Source organism: Schistocerca serialis, chromosome 4 (assembly GCF_023864345.2).
Source record: "Schistocerca serialis cubense isolate TAMUIC-IGC-003099 chromosome 4, iqSchSeri2.2, whole genome shotgun sequence".
NCBI lineage: Eukaryota > Metazoa > Arthropoda > Insecta > Orthoptera > Acrididae > Schistocerca > Schistocerca serialis.
In genome coordinates, this window is record NC_064641.1 from 887,804,460 (window position 1) to 887,820,335 (window position 15,876).

At 64.1% G+C, this 15,876-nt stretch overlaps 1 protein-coding gene across 1 annotated transcript in view; it reads left to right on the forward strand.

Moving 5' to 3' along the window:
* Window positions 1-1,758: 1,758 nt before the first annotated feature.
* LOC126474831 (mucin-19-like) overlaps window positions 1,759-15,876 on the forward strand; it is a 24,490-nt gene continuing 10,372 nt past the window's right edge. The window contains exons 1-4 of the mRNA XM_050102308.1: window positions 1,759-1,792; window positions 1,883-12,613; window positions 12,708-15,816; window positions 15,864-15,874. Of these exons, the coding sequence (XP_049958265.1) occupies window positions 1,759-1,792; window positions 1,883-12,613; window positions 12,708-15,816; window positions 15,864-15,874 (13,885 nt within the window). The remainder of the gene's footprint in view (window positions 1,793-1,882; window positions 12,614-12,707; window positions 15,817-15,863; window positions 15,875-15,876) is intronic.

Consider the following 15,876-nt stretch of genomic DNA (forward strand, 5'->3'; position numbering starts at 1 on the left):
TTGGGCCTGATTAACAACCAGCTACTCGTTGAAATCTCAAAGGTTAAGTGAAAAATAATATCACACTTAAATAACGCTGCATCGAAACCCACTACCTTAATAATATATTAAGCTAGCTATTCCGGAATCAGGTGATACCGTGACCGTGTAGTTGTGTTGTCGACAACAAATAGGTACACTCAAACATAAAAATTTCTCATGCTCTGACATGGAAGAGGGAAAGAAGAGACGACAACGACGACGACATACGCGTATACATGTATTTTAAGGCGCCACGTATACCGCTTGTACAACAACACAACGGACGTCACGGTATACTATGAAGAAGCGCTCTCTCGCTCTCTCTCGCTCTCTCTCTCTCTCTCTCTCTCGCTCTCTCTCTCTCTCTCTCTCTCTCTCTCTCTCTCTCTCTCTCTCTCTCTCTCTCTCTCGCTCTCTCTCTCTCGCCAGCCCAATAGGCGTACATTAAGCTGGCTATATCAACGCCTTAAAGAAACCGGGAGTTTCGCACATGTACGAGAAGGTCGACCCACATCCATAACACCCGATGCTGAGAAAAAGGATGTTACTCTGATGTTAGTGTACAATGCGTACTTCAACGAGGAGGATTGCTACCCAAGAGTGTGTCCTGAGCCGTAGCAGTGTGTGGCGGATTTTACATCTATCCATATATCCAGAGAGTGTAAGTCCTCAACAATGCAGACTTCGGTTTTAGAGCGAATTTCTGCCAATTGGTGAAACAACAGTGCATCCTGAATCCCTGCCTACAAGCAGTATTTTGTTCAAAGATGAGGCTGTATTTACCCGTGAGGGTATTTTTAATTATGATAAGTGTCACATTTGGGCCGATTTCAGTCCTGACGGAGCACATGTATGACAACATCAGCAGCATTATTCGATGAAGTTCAAGGCAGTACTGCTCGGACACCATGTAACTGGACCACTCTTCATACCACAAAGACTAACCGGACAGCAGTGCATGCGGTTTCTGCGGACTATACTTCCAGACTTACACCTAGATGTCCCACTGAACCAACGCCTGAACATGTGGCTGATGCAAGACGGCGCTACAGCACATTTTCATCTACGAGTGTGCCTGCTTCTAATTTGGAAGTACGGTCAACATTGTGGAGGCCACAGCATAGGCATTGCTCTGCCTATCCAGTCTCCGGATTTAAATCTCACGGATTGCTGTGGTGGGGTCATGTCTAAAGCCAGGTCTACGCTACCAAGATCAGCTCTCTTGAGGCTTGAGGCTTGCGGATTGAAGCAGCGCTCCAGCATGTACAGAATTTCCTAGAACTGCCTGAGAGGATTCGTAACTCATTTTAGAGACGTGGTCCATGCGTCTGAATGAAACAATGAACTCATTTTGAACACTTACTTTAACGTTTAGAGATGCTGTGTGTTCCTTGACACTGATGAACTGGAAGAGTCAATGTCCTGTATGTCTATAACGGTTGATTTATGTACCCATGTGTATTGGGACGTTTGACTAGTTTTTGCTTGTGCTTTGAAAAGTGATGGTGAATAATTCACACATTAAAACACCCTGTATTTGAAATTAATTCGCAACCCAGCGATGTTACAAAACGATTGGTGATAACAACTGCAACAAGCCCGGACATCCAATAACTAGAAAATCCTTGCACGACCAGAACATCTGCAAGAGCATGAGGTCTCATTCACCTGCAGTGATTTCTTTAGCCAGTGTGTAGCTGATTTTTCTTCAGTCAGTCACCCGTACTCTGCGGTAGTATGGTGTCAGTGTATTCGGCCGACGGTCGTACAAGTATCCAAAAGGTTTAGCAACTTTCCTACTTCCTACTTGTTACTTGTCTCTGTGCAGAAGCAGAATGAGGAGACTAAAACACACCGGGAGTGTCACCGGGAGTGTCACCGGGAGTGTCACCGGGAGTGTCACCGGGAGTGTCACCGGGAGTGTCACCGGGAGTGTCACCGGGAGTGTCACCGGGAGTGTCACCGGGAGTGTCACCGGGAGTGTCACCGGGAGTGTCACCGGGAGTGTCACCGGGAGTGTCACCGGGAGTGTCACCGGGAGTGTCACCGGGAGTGTCACCGGGAGTGTCACCGGGAGTGTCACCGGGAGTGTCACCGGGAGTGTCACCGGGAGTGTCACCGGGAGTGTCACCGGGAGTGTCACCGGGAGTGTCACCGGGAGTGTCACCGGGAGTGTCACCGGGAGTGTCACCGGGAGTGTCACCGGGAGTGTCACCGGGAGTGTCACCGGGAGTGTCACCGGGAGTGTCACCGGGAGTGTCACCGGGAGTGTCACCGGGAGTGTCACCGGGAGTGTCACCGGGAGTGTCACCGGGAGTGTCACCGGGAGTGTCACCGGGAGTGTCACCGGGAGTGTCACCGGGAGTGTCACCGGGAGTGTCACCGGGAGTGTCACCGGGAGTGTCACCGGGAGTGTCACCGGGAGTGTCACCGGGAGTGTCACCGGGAGTGTCACCGGGAGTGTCACCGGGAGTGTCACCGGGAGTGTCACCGGGAGTGTCACCGGGAGTGTCACCGGGAGTGTCACCGGGAGTGTCACCGGGAGTGTCACCGGGAGTGTCACCGGGAGTGTCACCGGGAGTGTCACCGGGAGTGTCACCGGGAGTGTCACCGGGAGTGTCACCGGGAGTGTCACCGGGAGTGTCACCGGGAGTGTCACCGGGAGTGTCACCGGGAGTGTCACCGGGAGTGTCACCGGGAGTGTCACCGGGAGTGTCACCGGGAGTGTCACCGGGAGTGTCACCGGGAGTGTCACCGGGAGTGTCACCGGGAGTGTCACCGGGAGTGTCACCGGGAGTGTCACCGGGAGTGTCACCGGGAGTGTCACCGGGAGTGTCACCGGGAGTGTCACCGGGAGTGTCACCGGGAGTGTCACCGGGAGTGTCACCGGGAGTGTCACCGGGAGTGTCACCGGGAGTGTCACCGGGAGTGTCACCGGGAGTGTCACCGGGAGTGTCACCGGGAGTGTCACCGGGAGTGTCACCGGGAGTGTCACCGGGAGTGTCACCGGGAGTGTCACCGGGAGTGTCACCGGGAGTGTCACCGGGAGTGTCACCGGGAGTGTCACCGGGAGTGTCACCGGGAGTGTCACCGGGAGTGTCACCGGGAGTGTCACCGGGAGTGTCACCGGGAGTGTCACCGGGAGTGTCACCGGGAGTGTCACCGGGAGTGTCACCGGGAGTGTCACCGGGAGTGTCACCGGGAGTGTCACCGGGAGTGTCACCGGGAGTGTCACCGGGAGTGTCACCGGGAGTGTCACCGGGAGTGTCACCGGGAGTGTCACCGGGAGTGTCACCGGGAGTGTCACCGGGAGTGTCACCGGGAGTGTCACCGGGAGTGTCACCGGGAGTGTCACCGGGAGTGTCACCGGGAGTGTCACCGGGAGTGTCACCGGGAGTGTCACCGGGAGTGTCACCGGGAGTGTCACCGGGAGTGTCACCGGGAGTGTCACCGGGAGTGTCACCGGGAGTGTCACCGGGAGTGTCACCGGGAGTGTCACCGGGAGTGTCACCGGGAGTGTCACCGGGAGTGTCACCGGGAGTGTCACCGGGAGTGTCACCGGGAGTGTCACCGGGAGTGTCACCGGGAGTGTCACCGGGAGTGTCACCGGGAGTGTCACCGGGAGTGTCACCGGGAGTGTCACCGGGAGTGTCACCGGGAGTGTCACCGGGAGTGTCACCGGGAGTGTCACCGGGAGTGTCACCGGGAGTGTCACCGGGAGTGTCACCGGGAGTGTCACCGGGAGTGTCACCGGGAGTGTCACCGGGAGTGTCACCGGGAGTGTCACCGGGAGTGTCACCGGGAGTGTCACCGGGAGTGTCACCGGGAGTGTCACCGGGAGTGTCACCGGGAGTGTCACCGGGAGTGTCACCGGGAGTGTCACCGGGAGTGTCACCGGGAGTGTCACCGGGAGTGTCACCGGGAGTGTCACCGGGAGTGTCACCGGGAGTGTCACCGGGAGTGTCACCGGGAGTGTCACCGGGAGTGTCACCGGGAGTGTCACCGGGAGTGTCACCGGGAGTGTCACCGGGAGTGTCACCGGGAGTGTCACCGGGAGTGTCACCGGGAGTGTCACCGGGAGTGTCACCGGGAGTGTCACCGGGAGTGTCACCGGGAGTGTCACCGGGAGTGTCACCGGGAGTGTCACCGGGAGTGTCACCGGGAGTGTCACCGGGAGTGTCACCGGGAGTGTCACCGGGAGTGTCACCGGGAGTGTCACCGGGAGTGTCACCGGGAGTGTCACCGGGAGTGTCACCGGGAGTGTCACCGGGAGTGTCACCGGGAGTGTCACCGGGAGTGTCACCGGGAGTGTCACCGGGAGTGTCACCGGGAGTGTCACCGGGAGTGTCACCGGGAGTGTCACCGGGAGTGTCACCGGGAGTGTCACCGGGAGTGTCACCGGGAGTGTCACCGGGAGTGTCACCGGGAGTGTCACCGGGAGTGTCACCGGGAGTGTCACCGGGAGTGTCACCGGGAGTGTCACCGGGAGTGTCACCGGGAGTGTCACCGGGAGTGTCACCGGGAGTGTCACCGGGAGTGTCACCGGGAGTGTCACCGGGAGTGTCACCGGGAGTGTCACCGGGAGTGTCACCGGGAGTGTCACCGGGAGTGTCACCGGGAGTGTCACCGGGAGTGTCACCGGGAGTGTCACCGGGAGTGTCACCGGGAGTGTCACCGGGAGTGTCACCGGGAGTGTCACCGGGAGTGTCACCGGGAGTGTCACCGGGAGTGTCACCGGGAGTGTCACCGGGAGTGTCACCGGGAGTGTCACCGGGAGTGTCACCGGGAGTGTCACCGGGAGTGTCACCGGGAGTGTCACCGGGAGTGTCACCGGGAGTGTCACCGGGAGTGTCACCGGGAGTGTCACCGGGAGTGTCACCGGGAGTGTCACCGGGAGTGTCACCGGGAGTGTCACCGGGAGTGTCACCGGGAGTGTCACCGGGAGTGTCACCGGGAGTGTCACCGGGAGTGTCACCGGGAGTGTCACCGGGAGTGTCACCGGGAGTGTCACCGGGAGTGTCACCGGGAGTGTCACCGGGAGTGTCACCGGGAGTGTCACCGGGAGTGTCACCGGGAGTGTCACCGGGAGTGTCACCGGGAGTGTCACCGGGAGTGTCACCGGGAGTGTCACCGGGAGTGTCACCGGGAGTGTCACCGGGAGTGTCACCGGGAGTGTCACCGGGAGTGTCACCGGGAGTGTCACCGGGAGTGTCACCGGGAGTGTCACCGGGAGTGTCACCGGGAGTGTCACCGGGAGTGTCACCGGGAGTGTCACCGGGAGTGTCACCGGGAGTGTCACCGGGAGTGTCACCGGGAGTGTCACCGGGAGTGTCACCGGGAGTGTCACCGGGAGTGTCACCGGGAGTGTCACCGGGAGTGTCACCGGGAGTGTCACCGGGAGTGTCACCGGGAGTGTCACCGGGAGTGTCACCGGGAGTGTCACCGGGAGTGTCACCGGGAGTGTCACCGGGAGTGTCACCGGACGGAGTGTCACCGGGAGTGTCACCGGGAGTGTCACCGGGAGTGTCACCGGGAGTGTCACCGGGAGTGTCACCGGGAGTGTCACCGGGAGTGTCACCGGGAGTGTCACCGGGAGTGTCACCGGGAGTGTCACCGGGAGTGTCACCGGGAGTGTCACCGGGAGTGTCACCGGGAGTGTCACCGGGAGTGTCACCGGGAGTGTCACCGGGAGTGTCACCGGGAGTGTCACCGGGAGTGTCACCGGGAGTGTCACCGGGAGTGTCACCGGGAGTGTCACCGGGAGTGTCACCGGGAGTGTCACCGGGAGTGTCACCGGGAGTGTCACCGGGAGTGTCACCGGGAGTGTCACCGGGAGTGTCACCGGGAGTGTCACCGGGAGTGTCACCGGGAGTGTCACCGGGAGTGTCACCGGGAGTGTCACCGGGAGTGTCACCGGGAGTGTCACCGGGAGTGTCACCGGGAGTGTCACCGGGAGTGTCACCGGGAGTGTCACCGGGAGTGTCACCGGGAGTGTCACCGGGAGTGTCACCGGGAGTGTCACCGGGAGTGTCACCGGGAGTGTCACCGGGAGTGTCACCGGGAGTGTCACCGGGAGTGTCACCGGGAGTGTCACCGGGAGTGTCACCGGGAGTGTCACCGGGAGTGTCACCGGGAGTGTCACCGGGAGTGTCACCGGGAGTGTCACCGGGAGTGTCACCGGGAGTGTCACCGGGAGTGTCACCGGGAGTGTCACCGGGAGTGTCACCGGGAGTGTCACCGGGAGTGTCACCGGGAGTGTCACCGGGAGTGTCACCGGGAGTGTCACCGGGAGTGTCACCGGGAGTGTCACCGGGAGTGTCACCGGGAGTGTCACCGGGAGTGTCACCGGGAGTGTCACCGGGAGTGTCACCGGGAGTGTCACCGGGAGTGTCACCGGGAGTGTCACCGGGAGTGTCACCGGGAGTGTCACCGGGAGTGTCACCGGGAGTGTCACCGGGAGTGTCACCGGGAGTGTCACCGGGAGTGTCACCGGGAGTGTCACCGGGAGTGTCACCGGGAGTGTCACCGGGAGTGTCACCGGGAGTGTCACCGGGAGTGTCACCGGGAGTGTCACCGGGAGTGTCACCGGGAGTGTCACCGGGAGTGTCACCGGGAGTGTCACCGGGAGTGTCACCGGGAGTGTCACCGGGAGTGTCACCGGGAGTGTCACCGGGAGTGTCACCGGGAGTGTCACCGGGAGTGTCACCGGGAGTGTCACCGGGAGTGTCACCGGGAGTGTCACCGGGAGTGTCACCGGGAGTGTCACCGGGAGTGTCACCGGGAGTGTCACCGGGAGTGTCACCGGGAGTGTCACCGGGAGTGTCACCGGGAGTGTCACCGGGAGTGTCACCGGGAGTGTCACCGGGAGTGTCACCGGGAGTGTCACCGGGAGTGTCACCGGGAGTGTCACCGGGAGTGTCACCGGGAGTGTCACCGGGAGTGTCACCGGGAGTGTCACCGGGAGTGTCACCGGGAGTGTCACCGGGAGTGTCACCGGGAGTGTCACCGGGAGTGTCACCGGGAGTGTCACCGGGAGTGTCACCGGGAGTGTCACCGGGAGTGTCACCGGGAGTGTCACCGGGAGTGTCACCGGGAGTGTCACCGGGAGTGTCACCGGGAGTGTCACCGGGAGTGTCACCGGGAGTGTCACCGGGAGTGTCACCGGGAGTGTCACCGGGAGTGTCACCGGGAGTGTCACCGGGAGTGTCACCGGGAGTGTCACCGGGAGTGTCACCGGGAGTGTCACCGGGAGTGTCACCGGGAGTGTCACCGGGAGTGTCACCGGGAGTGTCACCGGGAGTGTCACCGGGAGTGTCACCGGGAGTGTCACCGGGAGTGTCACCGGGAGTGTCACCGGGAGTGTCACCGGGAGTGTCACCGGGAGTGTCACCGGGAGTGTCACCGGGAGTGTCACCGGGAGTGTCACCGGGAGTGTCACCGGGAGTGTCACCGGGAGTGTCACCGGGAGTGTCACCGGGAGTGTCACCGGGAGTGTCACCGGGAGTGTCACCGGGAGTGTCACCGGGAGTGTCACCGGGAGTGTCACCGGGAGTGTCACCGGGAGTGTCACCGGGAGTGTCACCGGGAGTGTCACCGGGAGTGTCACCGGGAGTGTCACCGGGAGTGTCACCGGGAGTGTCACCGGGAGTGTCACCGGGAGTGTCACCGGGAGTGTCACCGGGAGTGTCACCGGGAGTGTCACCGGGAGTGTCACCGGGAGTGTCACCGGGAGTGTCACCGGGAGTGTCACCGGGAGTGTCACCGGGAGTGTCACCGGGAGTGTCACCGGGAGTGTCACCGGGAGTGTCACCGGGAGTGTCACCGGGAGTGTCACCGGGAGTGTCACCGGGAGTGTCACCGGGAGTGTCACCGGGAGTGTCACCGGGAGTGTCACCGGGAGTGTCACCGGGAGTGTCACCGGGAGTGTCACCGGGAGTGTCACCGGGAGTGTCACCGGGAGTGTCACCGGGAGTGTCACCGGGAGTGTCACCGGGAGTGTCACCGGGAGTGTCACCGGGAGTGTCACCGGGAGTGTCACCGGGAGTGTCACCGGGAGTGTCACCGGGAGTGTCACCGGGAGTGTCACCGGGAGTGTCACCGGGAGTGTCACCGGGAGTGTCACCGGGAGTGTCACCGGGAGTGTCACCGGGAGTGTCACCGGGAGTGTCACCGGGAGTGTCACCGGGAGTGTCACCGGGAGTGTCACCGGGAGTGTCACCGGGAGTGTCACCGGGAGTGTCACCGGGAGTGTCACCGGGAGTGTCACCGGGAGTGTCACCGGGAGTGTCACCGGGAGTGTCACCGGGAGTGTCACCGGGAGTGTCACCGGGAGTGTCACCGGGAGTGTCACCGGGAGTGTCACCGGGAGTGTCACCGGGAGTGTCACCGGGAGTGTCACCGGGAGTGTCACCGGGAGTGTCACCGGGAGTGTCACCGGGAGTGTCACCGGGAGTGTCACCGGGAGTGTCACCGGGAGTGTCACCGGGAGTGTCACCGGGAGTGTCACCGGGAGTGTCACCGGGAGTGTCACCGGGAGTGTCACCGGGAGTGTCACCGGGAGTGTCACCGGGAGTGTCACCGGGAGTGTCACCGGGAGTGTCACCGGGAGTGTCACCGGGAGTGTCACCGGGAGTGTCACCGGGAGTGTCACCGGGAGTGTCACCGGGAGTGTCACCGGGAGTGTCACCGGGAGTGTCACCGGGAGTGTCACCGGGAGTGTCACCGGGAGTGTCACCGGGAGTGTCACCGGGAGTGTCACCGGGAGTGTCACCGGGAGTGTCACCGGGAGTGTCACCGGGAGTGTCACCGGGAGTGTCACCGGGAGTGTCACCGGGAGTGTCACCGGGAGTGTCACCGGGAGTGTCACCGGGAGTGTCACCGGGAGTGTCACCGGGAGTGTCACCGGGAGTGTCACCGGGAGTGTCACCGGGAGTGTCACCGGGAGTGTCACCGGGAGTGTCACCGGGAGTGTCACCGGGAGTGTCACCGGGAGTGTCACCGGGAGTGTCACCGGGAGTGTCACCGGGAGTGTCACCGGGAGTGTCACCGGGAGTGTCACCGGGAGTGTCACCGGGAGTGTCACCGGGAGTGTCACCGGGAGTGTCACCGGGAGTGTCACCGGGAGTGTCACCGGGAGTGTCACCGGGAGTGTCACCGGGAGTGTCACCGGGAGTGTCACCGGGAGTGTCACCGGGAGTGTCACCGGGAGTGTCACCGGGAGTGTCACCGGGAGTGTCACCGGGAGTGTCACCGGGAGTGTCACCGGGAGTGTCACCGGGAGTGTCACCGGGAGTGTCACCGGGAGTGTCACCGGGAGTGTCACCGGGAGTGTCACCGGGAGTGTCACCGGGAGTGTCACCGGGAGTGTCACCGGGAGTGTCACCGGGAGTGTCACCGGGAGTGTCACCGGGAGTGTCACCGGGAGTGTCACCGGGAGTGTCACCGGGAGTGTCACCGGGAGTGTCACCGGGAGTGTCACCGGGAGTGTCACCGGGAGTGTCACCGGGAGTGTCACCGGGAGTGTCACCGGGAGTGTCACCGGGAGTGTCACCGGGAGTGTCACCGGGAGTGTCACCGGGAGTGTCACCGGGAGTGTCACCGGGAGTGTCACCGGGAGTGTCACCGGGAGTGTCACCGGGAGTGTCACCGGGAGTGTCACCGGGAGTGTCACCGGGAGTGTCACCGGGAGTGTCACCGGGAGTGTCACCGGGAGTGTCACCGGGAGTGTCACCGGGAGTGTCACCGGGAGTGTCACCGGGAGTGTCACCGGGAGTGTCACCGGGAGTGTCACCGGGAGTGTCACCGGGAGTGTCACCGGGAGTGTCACCGGGAGTGTCACCGGGAGTGTCACCGGGAGTGTCACCGGGAGTGTCACCGGGAGTGTCACCGGGAGTGTCACCGGGAGTGTCACCGGGAGTGTCACCGGGAGTGTCACCGGGAGTGTCACCGGGAGTGTCACCGGGAGTGTCACCGGGAGTGTCACCGGGAGTGTCACCGGGAGTGTCACCGGGAGTGTCACCGGGAGTGTCACCGGGAGTGTCACCGGGAGTGTCACCGGGAGTGTCACCGGGAGTGTCACCGGGAGTGTCACCGGGAGTGTCACCGGGAGTGTCACCGGGAGTGTCACCGGGAGTGTCACCGGGAGTGTCACCGGGAGTGTCACCGGGAGTGTCACCGGGAGTGTCACCGGGAGTGTCACCGGGAGTGTCACCGGGAGTGTCACCGGGAGTGTCACCGGGAGTGTCACCGGGAGTGTCACCGGGAGTGTCACCGGGAGTGTCACCGGGAGTGTCACCGGGAGTGTCACCGGGAGTGTCACCGGGAGTGTCACCGGGAGTGTCACCGGGAGTGTCACCGGGAGTGTCACCGGGAGTGTCACCGGGAGTGTCACCGGGAGTGTCACCGGGAGTGTCACCGGGAGTGTCACCGGGAGTGTCACCGGGAGTGTCACCGGGAGTGTCACCGGGAGTGTCACCGGGAGTGTCACCGGGAGTGTCACCGGGAGTGTCACCGGGAGTGTCACCGGGAGTGTCACCGGGAGTGTCACCGGGAGTGTCACCGGGAGTGTCACCGGGAGTGTCACCGGGAGTGTCACCGGGAGTGTCACCGGGAGTGTCACCGGGAGTGTCACCGGGAGTGTCACCGGGAGTGTCACCGGGAGTGTCACCGGGAGTGTCACCGGGAGTGTCACCGGGAGTGTCACCGGGAGTGTCACCGGGAGTGTCACCGGGAGTGTCACCGGGAGTGTCACCGGGAGTGTCACCGGGAGTGTCACCGGGAGTGTCACCGGGAGTGTCACCGGGAGTGTCACCGGGAGTGTCACCGGGAGTGTCACCGGGAGTGTCACCGGGAGTGTCACCGGGAGTGTCACCGGGAGTGTCACCGGGAGTGTCACCGGGAGTGTCACCGGGAGTGTCACCGGGAGTGTCACCGGGAGTGTCACCGGGAGTGTCACCGGGAGTGTCACCGGGAGTGTCACCGGGAGTGTCACCGGGAGTGTCACCGGGAGTGTCACCGGGAGTGTCACCGGGAGTGTCACCGGGAGTGTCACCGGGAGTGTCACCGGGAGTGTCACCGGGAGTGTCACCGGGAGTGTCACCGGGAGTGTCACCGGGAGTGTCACCGGGAGTGTCACCGGGAGTGTCACCGGGAGTGTCACCGGGAGTGTCACCGGGAGTGTCACCGGGAGTGTCACCGGGAGTGTCACCGGGAGTGTCACCGGGAGTGTCACCGGGAGTGTCACCGGGAGTGTCACCGGGAGTGTCACCGGGAGTGTCACCGGGAGTGTCACCGGGAGTGTCACCGGGAGTGTCACCGGGAGTGTCACCGGGAGTGTCACCGGGAGTGTCACCGGGAGTGTCACCGGGAGTGTCACCGGGAGTGTCACCGGGAGTGTCACCGGGAGTGTCACCGGGAGTGTCACCGGGAGTGTCACCGGGAGTGTCACCGGGAGTGTCACCGGGAGTGTCACCGGGAGTGTCACCGGGAGTGTCACCGGGAGTGTCACCGGGAGTGTCACCGGGAGTGTCACCGGGAGTGTCACCGGGAGTGTCACCGGGAGTGTCACCGGGAGTGTCACCGGGAGTGTCACCGGGAGTGTCACCGGGAGTGTCACCGGGAGTGTCACCGGGAGTGTCACCGGGAGTGTCACCGGGAGTGTCACCGGGAGTGTCACCGGGAGTGTCACCGGGAGTGTCACCGGGAGTGTCACCGGGAGTGTCACCGGGAGTGTCACCGGGAGTGTCACCGGGAGTGTCACCGGGAGTGTCACCGGGAGTGTCACCGGGAGTGTCACCGGGAGTGTCACCGGGAGTGTCACCGGGAGTGTCACCGGGAGTGTCACCGGGAGTGTCACCGGGAGTGTCACCGGGAGTGTCACCGGGAGTGTCACCGGGAGTGTCACCGGGAGTGTCACCGGGAGTGTCACCGGGAGTGTCACCGGGAGTGTCACCGGGAGTGTCACCGGGAGTGTCACCGGGAGTGTCACCGGGAGTGTCACCGGGAGTGTCACCGGGAGTGTCACCGGGAGTGTCACCGGGAGTGTCACCGGGAGTGTCACCGGGAGTGTCACCGGGAGTGTCACCGGGAGTGTCACCGGGAGTGTCACCGGGAGTGTCACCGGGAGTGTCACCGGGAGTGTCACCGGGAGTGTCACCGGGAGTGTCACCGGGAGTGTCACCGGGAGTGTCACCGGGAGTGTCACCGGGAGTGTCACCGGGAGTGTCACCGGGAGTGTCACCGGGAGTGTCACCGGGAGTGTCACCGGGAGTGTCACCGGGAGTGTCACCGGGAGTGTCACCGGGAGTGTCACCGGGAGTGTCACCGGGAGTGTCACCGGGAGTGTCACCGGGAGTGTCACCGGGAGTGTCACCGGGAGTGTCACCGGGAGTGTCACCGGGAGTGTCACCGGGAGTGTCACCGGGAGTGTCACCGGGAGTGTCACCGGGAGTGTCACCGGGAGTGTCACCGGGAGTGTCACCGGGAGTGTCACCGGGAGTGTCACCGGGAGTGTCACCGGGAGTGTCACCGGGAGTGTCACCGGGAGTGTCACCGGGAGTGTCACCGGGAGTGTCACCGGGAGTGTCACCGGAGTGTCACCGGGAGTGTCACCGGGAGTGTCACCGGGAGTGTCACCGGGAGTGTCACCGGGAGTGTCACCGGGAGTGTCACCGGGAGTGTCACCGGAGTGTCACCGGGAGTGTCACCGGGAGTGTCACCGGGAGTGTCACCGGGAGTGTCACCGGGAGTGTCACCGGGAGTGTCACCGGGAGTGTCACCGGGAGTGTCACCGGGAGTGTCACCGGGAGTGTCACCGGGAGTGTCACCGGGAGTGTCACCGGGAGTGTCACCGGGAGTGTCACCGGGAGTGTCACCGGGAGTGTCACCGGGAGTGTCACCGGGAGTGTCACCGGGAGTGTCACCGGGAGTGTCACCGGGAGTGTCACCGGGAGTGTCACCGGGAGTGTCACCGGGAGTGTCACCGGGAGTGTCACCGGGAGTGTCACCGGGAGTGTCACCGGGAGTGTCACCGGGAGTGTCACCGGGAGTGTCACCGGGAGTGTCACCGGGAGTGTCACCGGGAGTGTCACCGGGAGTGTCACCGGGAGTGTCACCGGGAGTGTCACCGGGAGTGTCACCGGGAGTGTCACCGGGAGTGTCACCGGGAGTGTCACCGGGAGTGTCACCGGGAGTGTCACCGGGAGTGTCACCGGGAGTGTCACCGGGAGTGTCACCGGGAGTGTCACCGGGAGTGTCACCGGGAGTGTCACCGGGAGTGTCACCGGGAGTGTCACCGGGAGTGTCACCGGGAGTGTCACCGGGAGTGTCACCGGGAGTGTCACCGGGAGTGTCACCGGGAGTGTCACCGGGAGTGTCACCGGGAGTGTCACCGGGAGTGTCACCGGGAGTGTCACCGGGAGTGTCACCGGGAGTGTCACCGGGAGTGTCACCGGGAGTGTCACCGGGAGTGTCACCGGGAGTGTCACCGGGAGTGTCACCGGGAGTGTCACCGGGAGTGTCACCGGGAGTGTCACCGGGAGTGTCACCGGGAGTGTCACCGGGAGTGTCACCGGGAGTGTCACCGGGAGTGTCACCGGGAGTGTCACCGGGAGTGTCACCGGGAGTGTCACCGGGAGTGTCACCGGGAGTGTCACCGGGAGTGTCACCGGGAGTGTCACCGGGAGTGTCACCGGGAGTGTCACCGGGAGTGTCACCGGGAGTGTCACCGGGAGTGTCACCGGGAGTGTCACCGGGAGTGTCACCGGGAGTGTCACCGGGAGTGTCACCGGGAGTGTCACCGGGAGTGTCACCGGGAGTGTCACCGGGAGTGTCACCGGGAGTGTCACCGGGAGTGTCACCGGGAGTGTCACCGGGAGTGTCACCGGGAGTGTCACCGGGAGTGTCACCGGGAGTGTCACCGGGAGTGTCACCGGGAGTGTCACCGGGAGTGTCACCGGGAGTGTCACCGGGAGTGTCACCGGGAGTGTCACCGGGAGTGTCACCGGGAGTGTCACCGGGAGTGTCACCGGGAGTGTCACCGGGAGTGTCACCGGGAGTGTCACCGGGAGTGTCACCGGGAGTGTCACCGGGAGTGTCACCGGGAGTGTCACCGGGAGTGTCACCGGGAGTGTCACCGGGAGTGTCACCGGGAGTGTCACCGGGAGTGTCACCGGGAGTGTCACCGGGAGTGTCACCGGGAGTGTCACCGGGAGTGTCACCGGGAGTGTCACCGGGAGTGTCACCGGGAGTGTCACCGGGAGTGTCACCGGGAGTGTCACCGGGAGTGTCACCGGGAGTGTCACCGGGAGTGTCACCGGGAGTGTCACCGGGAGTGTCACCGGGAGTGTCACCGGGAGTGTCACCGGGAGTGTCACCGGGAGTGTCACCGGGAGTGTCACCGGGAGTGTCACCGGGAGTGTCACCGGGAGTGTCACCGGGAGTGTCACCGGGAGTGTCACCGGGAGTGTCACCGGGAGTGTCACCGGGAGTGTCACCGGGAGTGTCACCGGGAGTGTCACCGGGAGTGTCACCGGGAGTGTCACCGGGAGTGTCACCGGGAGTGTCACCGGGAGTGTCACCGGGAGTGTCACCGGGAGTGTCACCGGGAGTGTCACCGGGAGTGTCACCGGGAGTGTCACCGGGAGTGTCACCGGGAGTGTCACCGGGAGTGTCACCGGGAGTGTCACCGGGAGTGTCACCGGGAGTGTCACCGGGAGTGTCACCGGGAGTGTCACCGGGAGTGTCACCGGGAGTGTCACCGGGAGTGTCACCGGGAGTGTCACCGGGAGTGTCACCGGGAGTGTCACCGGGAGTGTCACCGGGAGTGTCACCGGGAGTGTCACCGGGAGTGTCACCGGGAGTGTCACCGGGAGTGTCACCGGGAGTGTCACCGGGAGTGTCACCGGGAGTGTCACCGGGAGTGTCACCGGGAGTGTCACCGGGAGTGTCACCGGGAGTGTCACCGGGAGTGTCACCGGGAGTGTCACCGGGAGTGTCACCGGGAGTGTCACCGGGAGTGTCACCGGGAGTGTCACCGGGAGTGTCACCGGGAGTGTCACCGGGAGTGTCACCGGGAGTGTCACCGGGAGTGTCACCGGGAGTGTCACCGGGAGTGTCACCGGGAGTGTCACCGGGAGTGTCACCGGGAGTGTCACCGGGAGTGTCACCGGGAGTGTCACCGGGAGTGTCACCGGGAGTGTCACCGGGAGTGTCACCGGGAGTGTCACCGGGAGTGTCACCGGGAGTGTCACCGGGAGTGTCACCGGGAGTGTCACCGGGAGTGTCACCGGGAGTGTCACCGGGAGTGTCACCGGGAGTGTCACCGGGAGTGTCACCGGGAGTGTCACCGGGAGTGTCACCGGGAGTGTCACCGGGAGTGTCACCGGGAGTGTCACCGGGAGTGTCACCGGGAGTGTCACCGGGAGTGTCACCGGGAGTGTCACCGGGAGTGTCACCGGGAGTGTCACCGGGAGTGTCACCGGGAGTGTCACCGGGAGTGTCACCGGGAGTGTCACCGGGAGTGTCACCGGGAGTGTCACCGGGAGTGTCACCGGGAGTGTCACCGGGAGTGTCACCGGGAGTGTCACCGGGAGTGTCACCGGGAGTGTCACCGGGAGTGTCACCGGGAGTGTCACCGGGAGTGTCACCGGGAGTGTCACCGGGAGTGTCACCGGGAGTGTCACCGGGAGTGTCACCGGGAGTGTCACCGGGAGTGTCACCGGGAGTGTCACCGGGAGTGTCACCGGGAGTGTCACCGGGAGTGTCACCGGGAGTGTCACCGGGAGTGTCACCGGGAGTGTCACCGGGAGTGTCACCGGGAGTGTCACCGGGAGTGTCACCGGGAGTGTCACCGGGAGT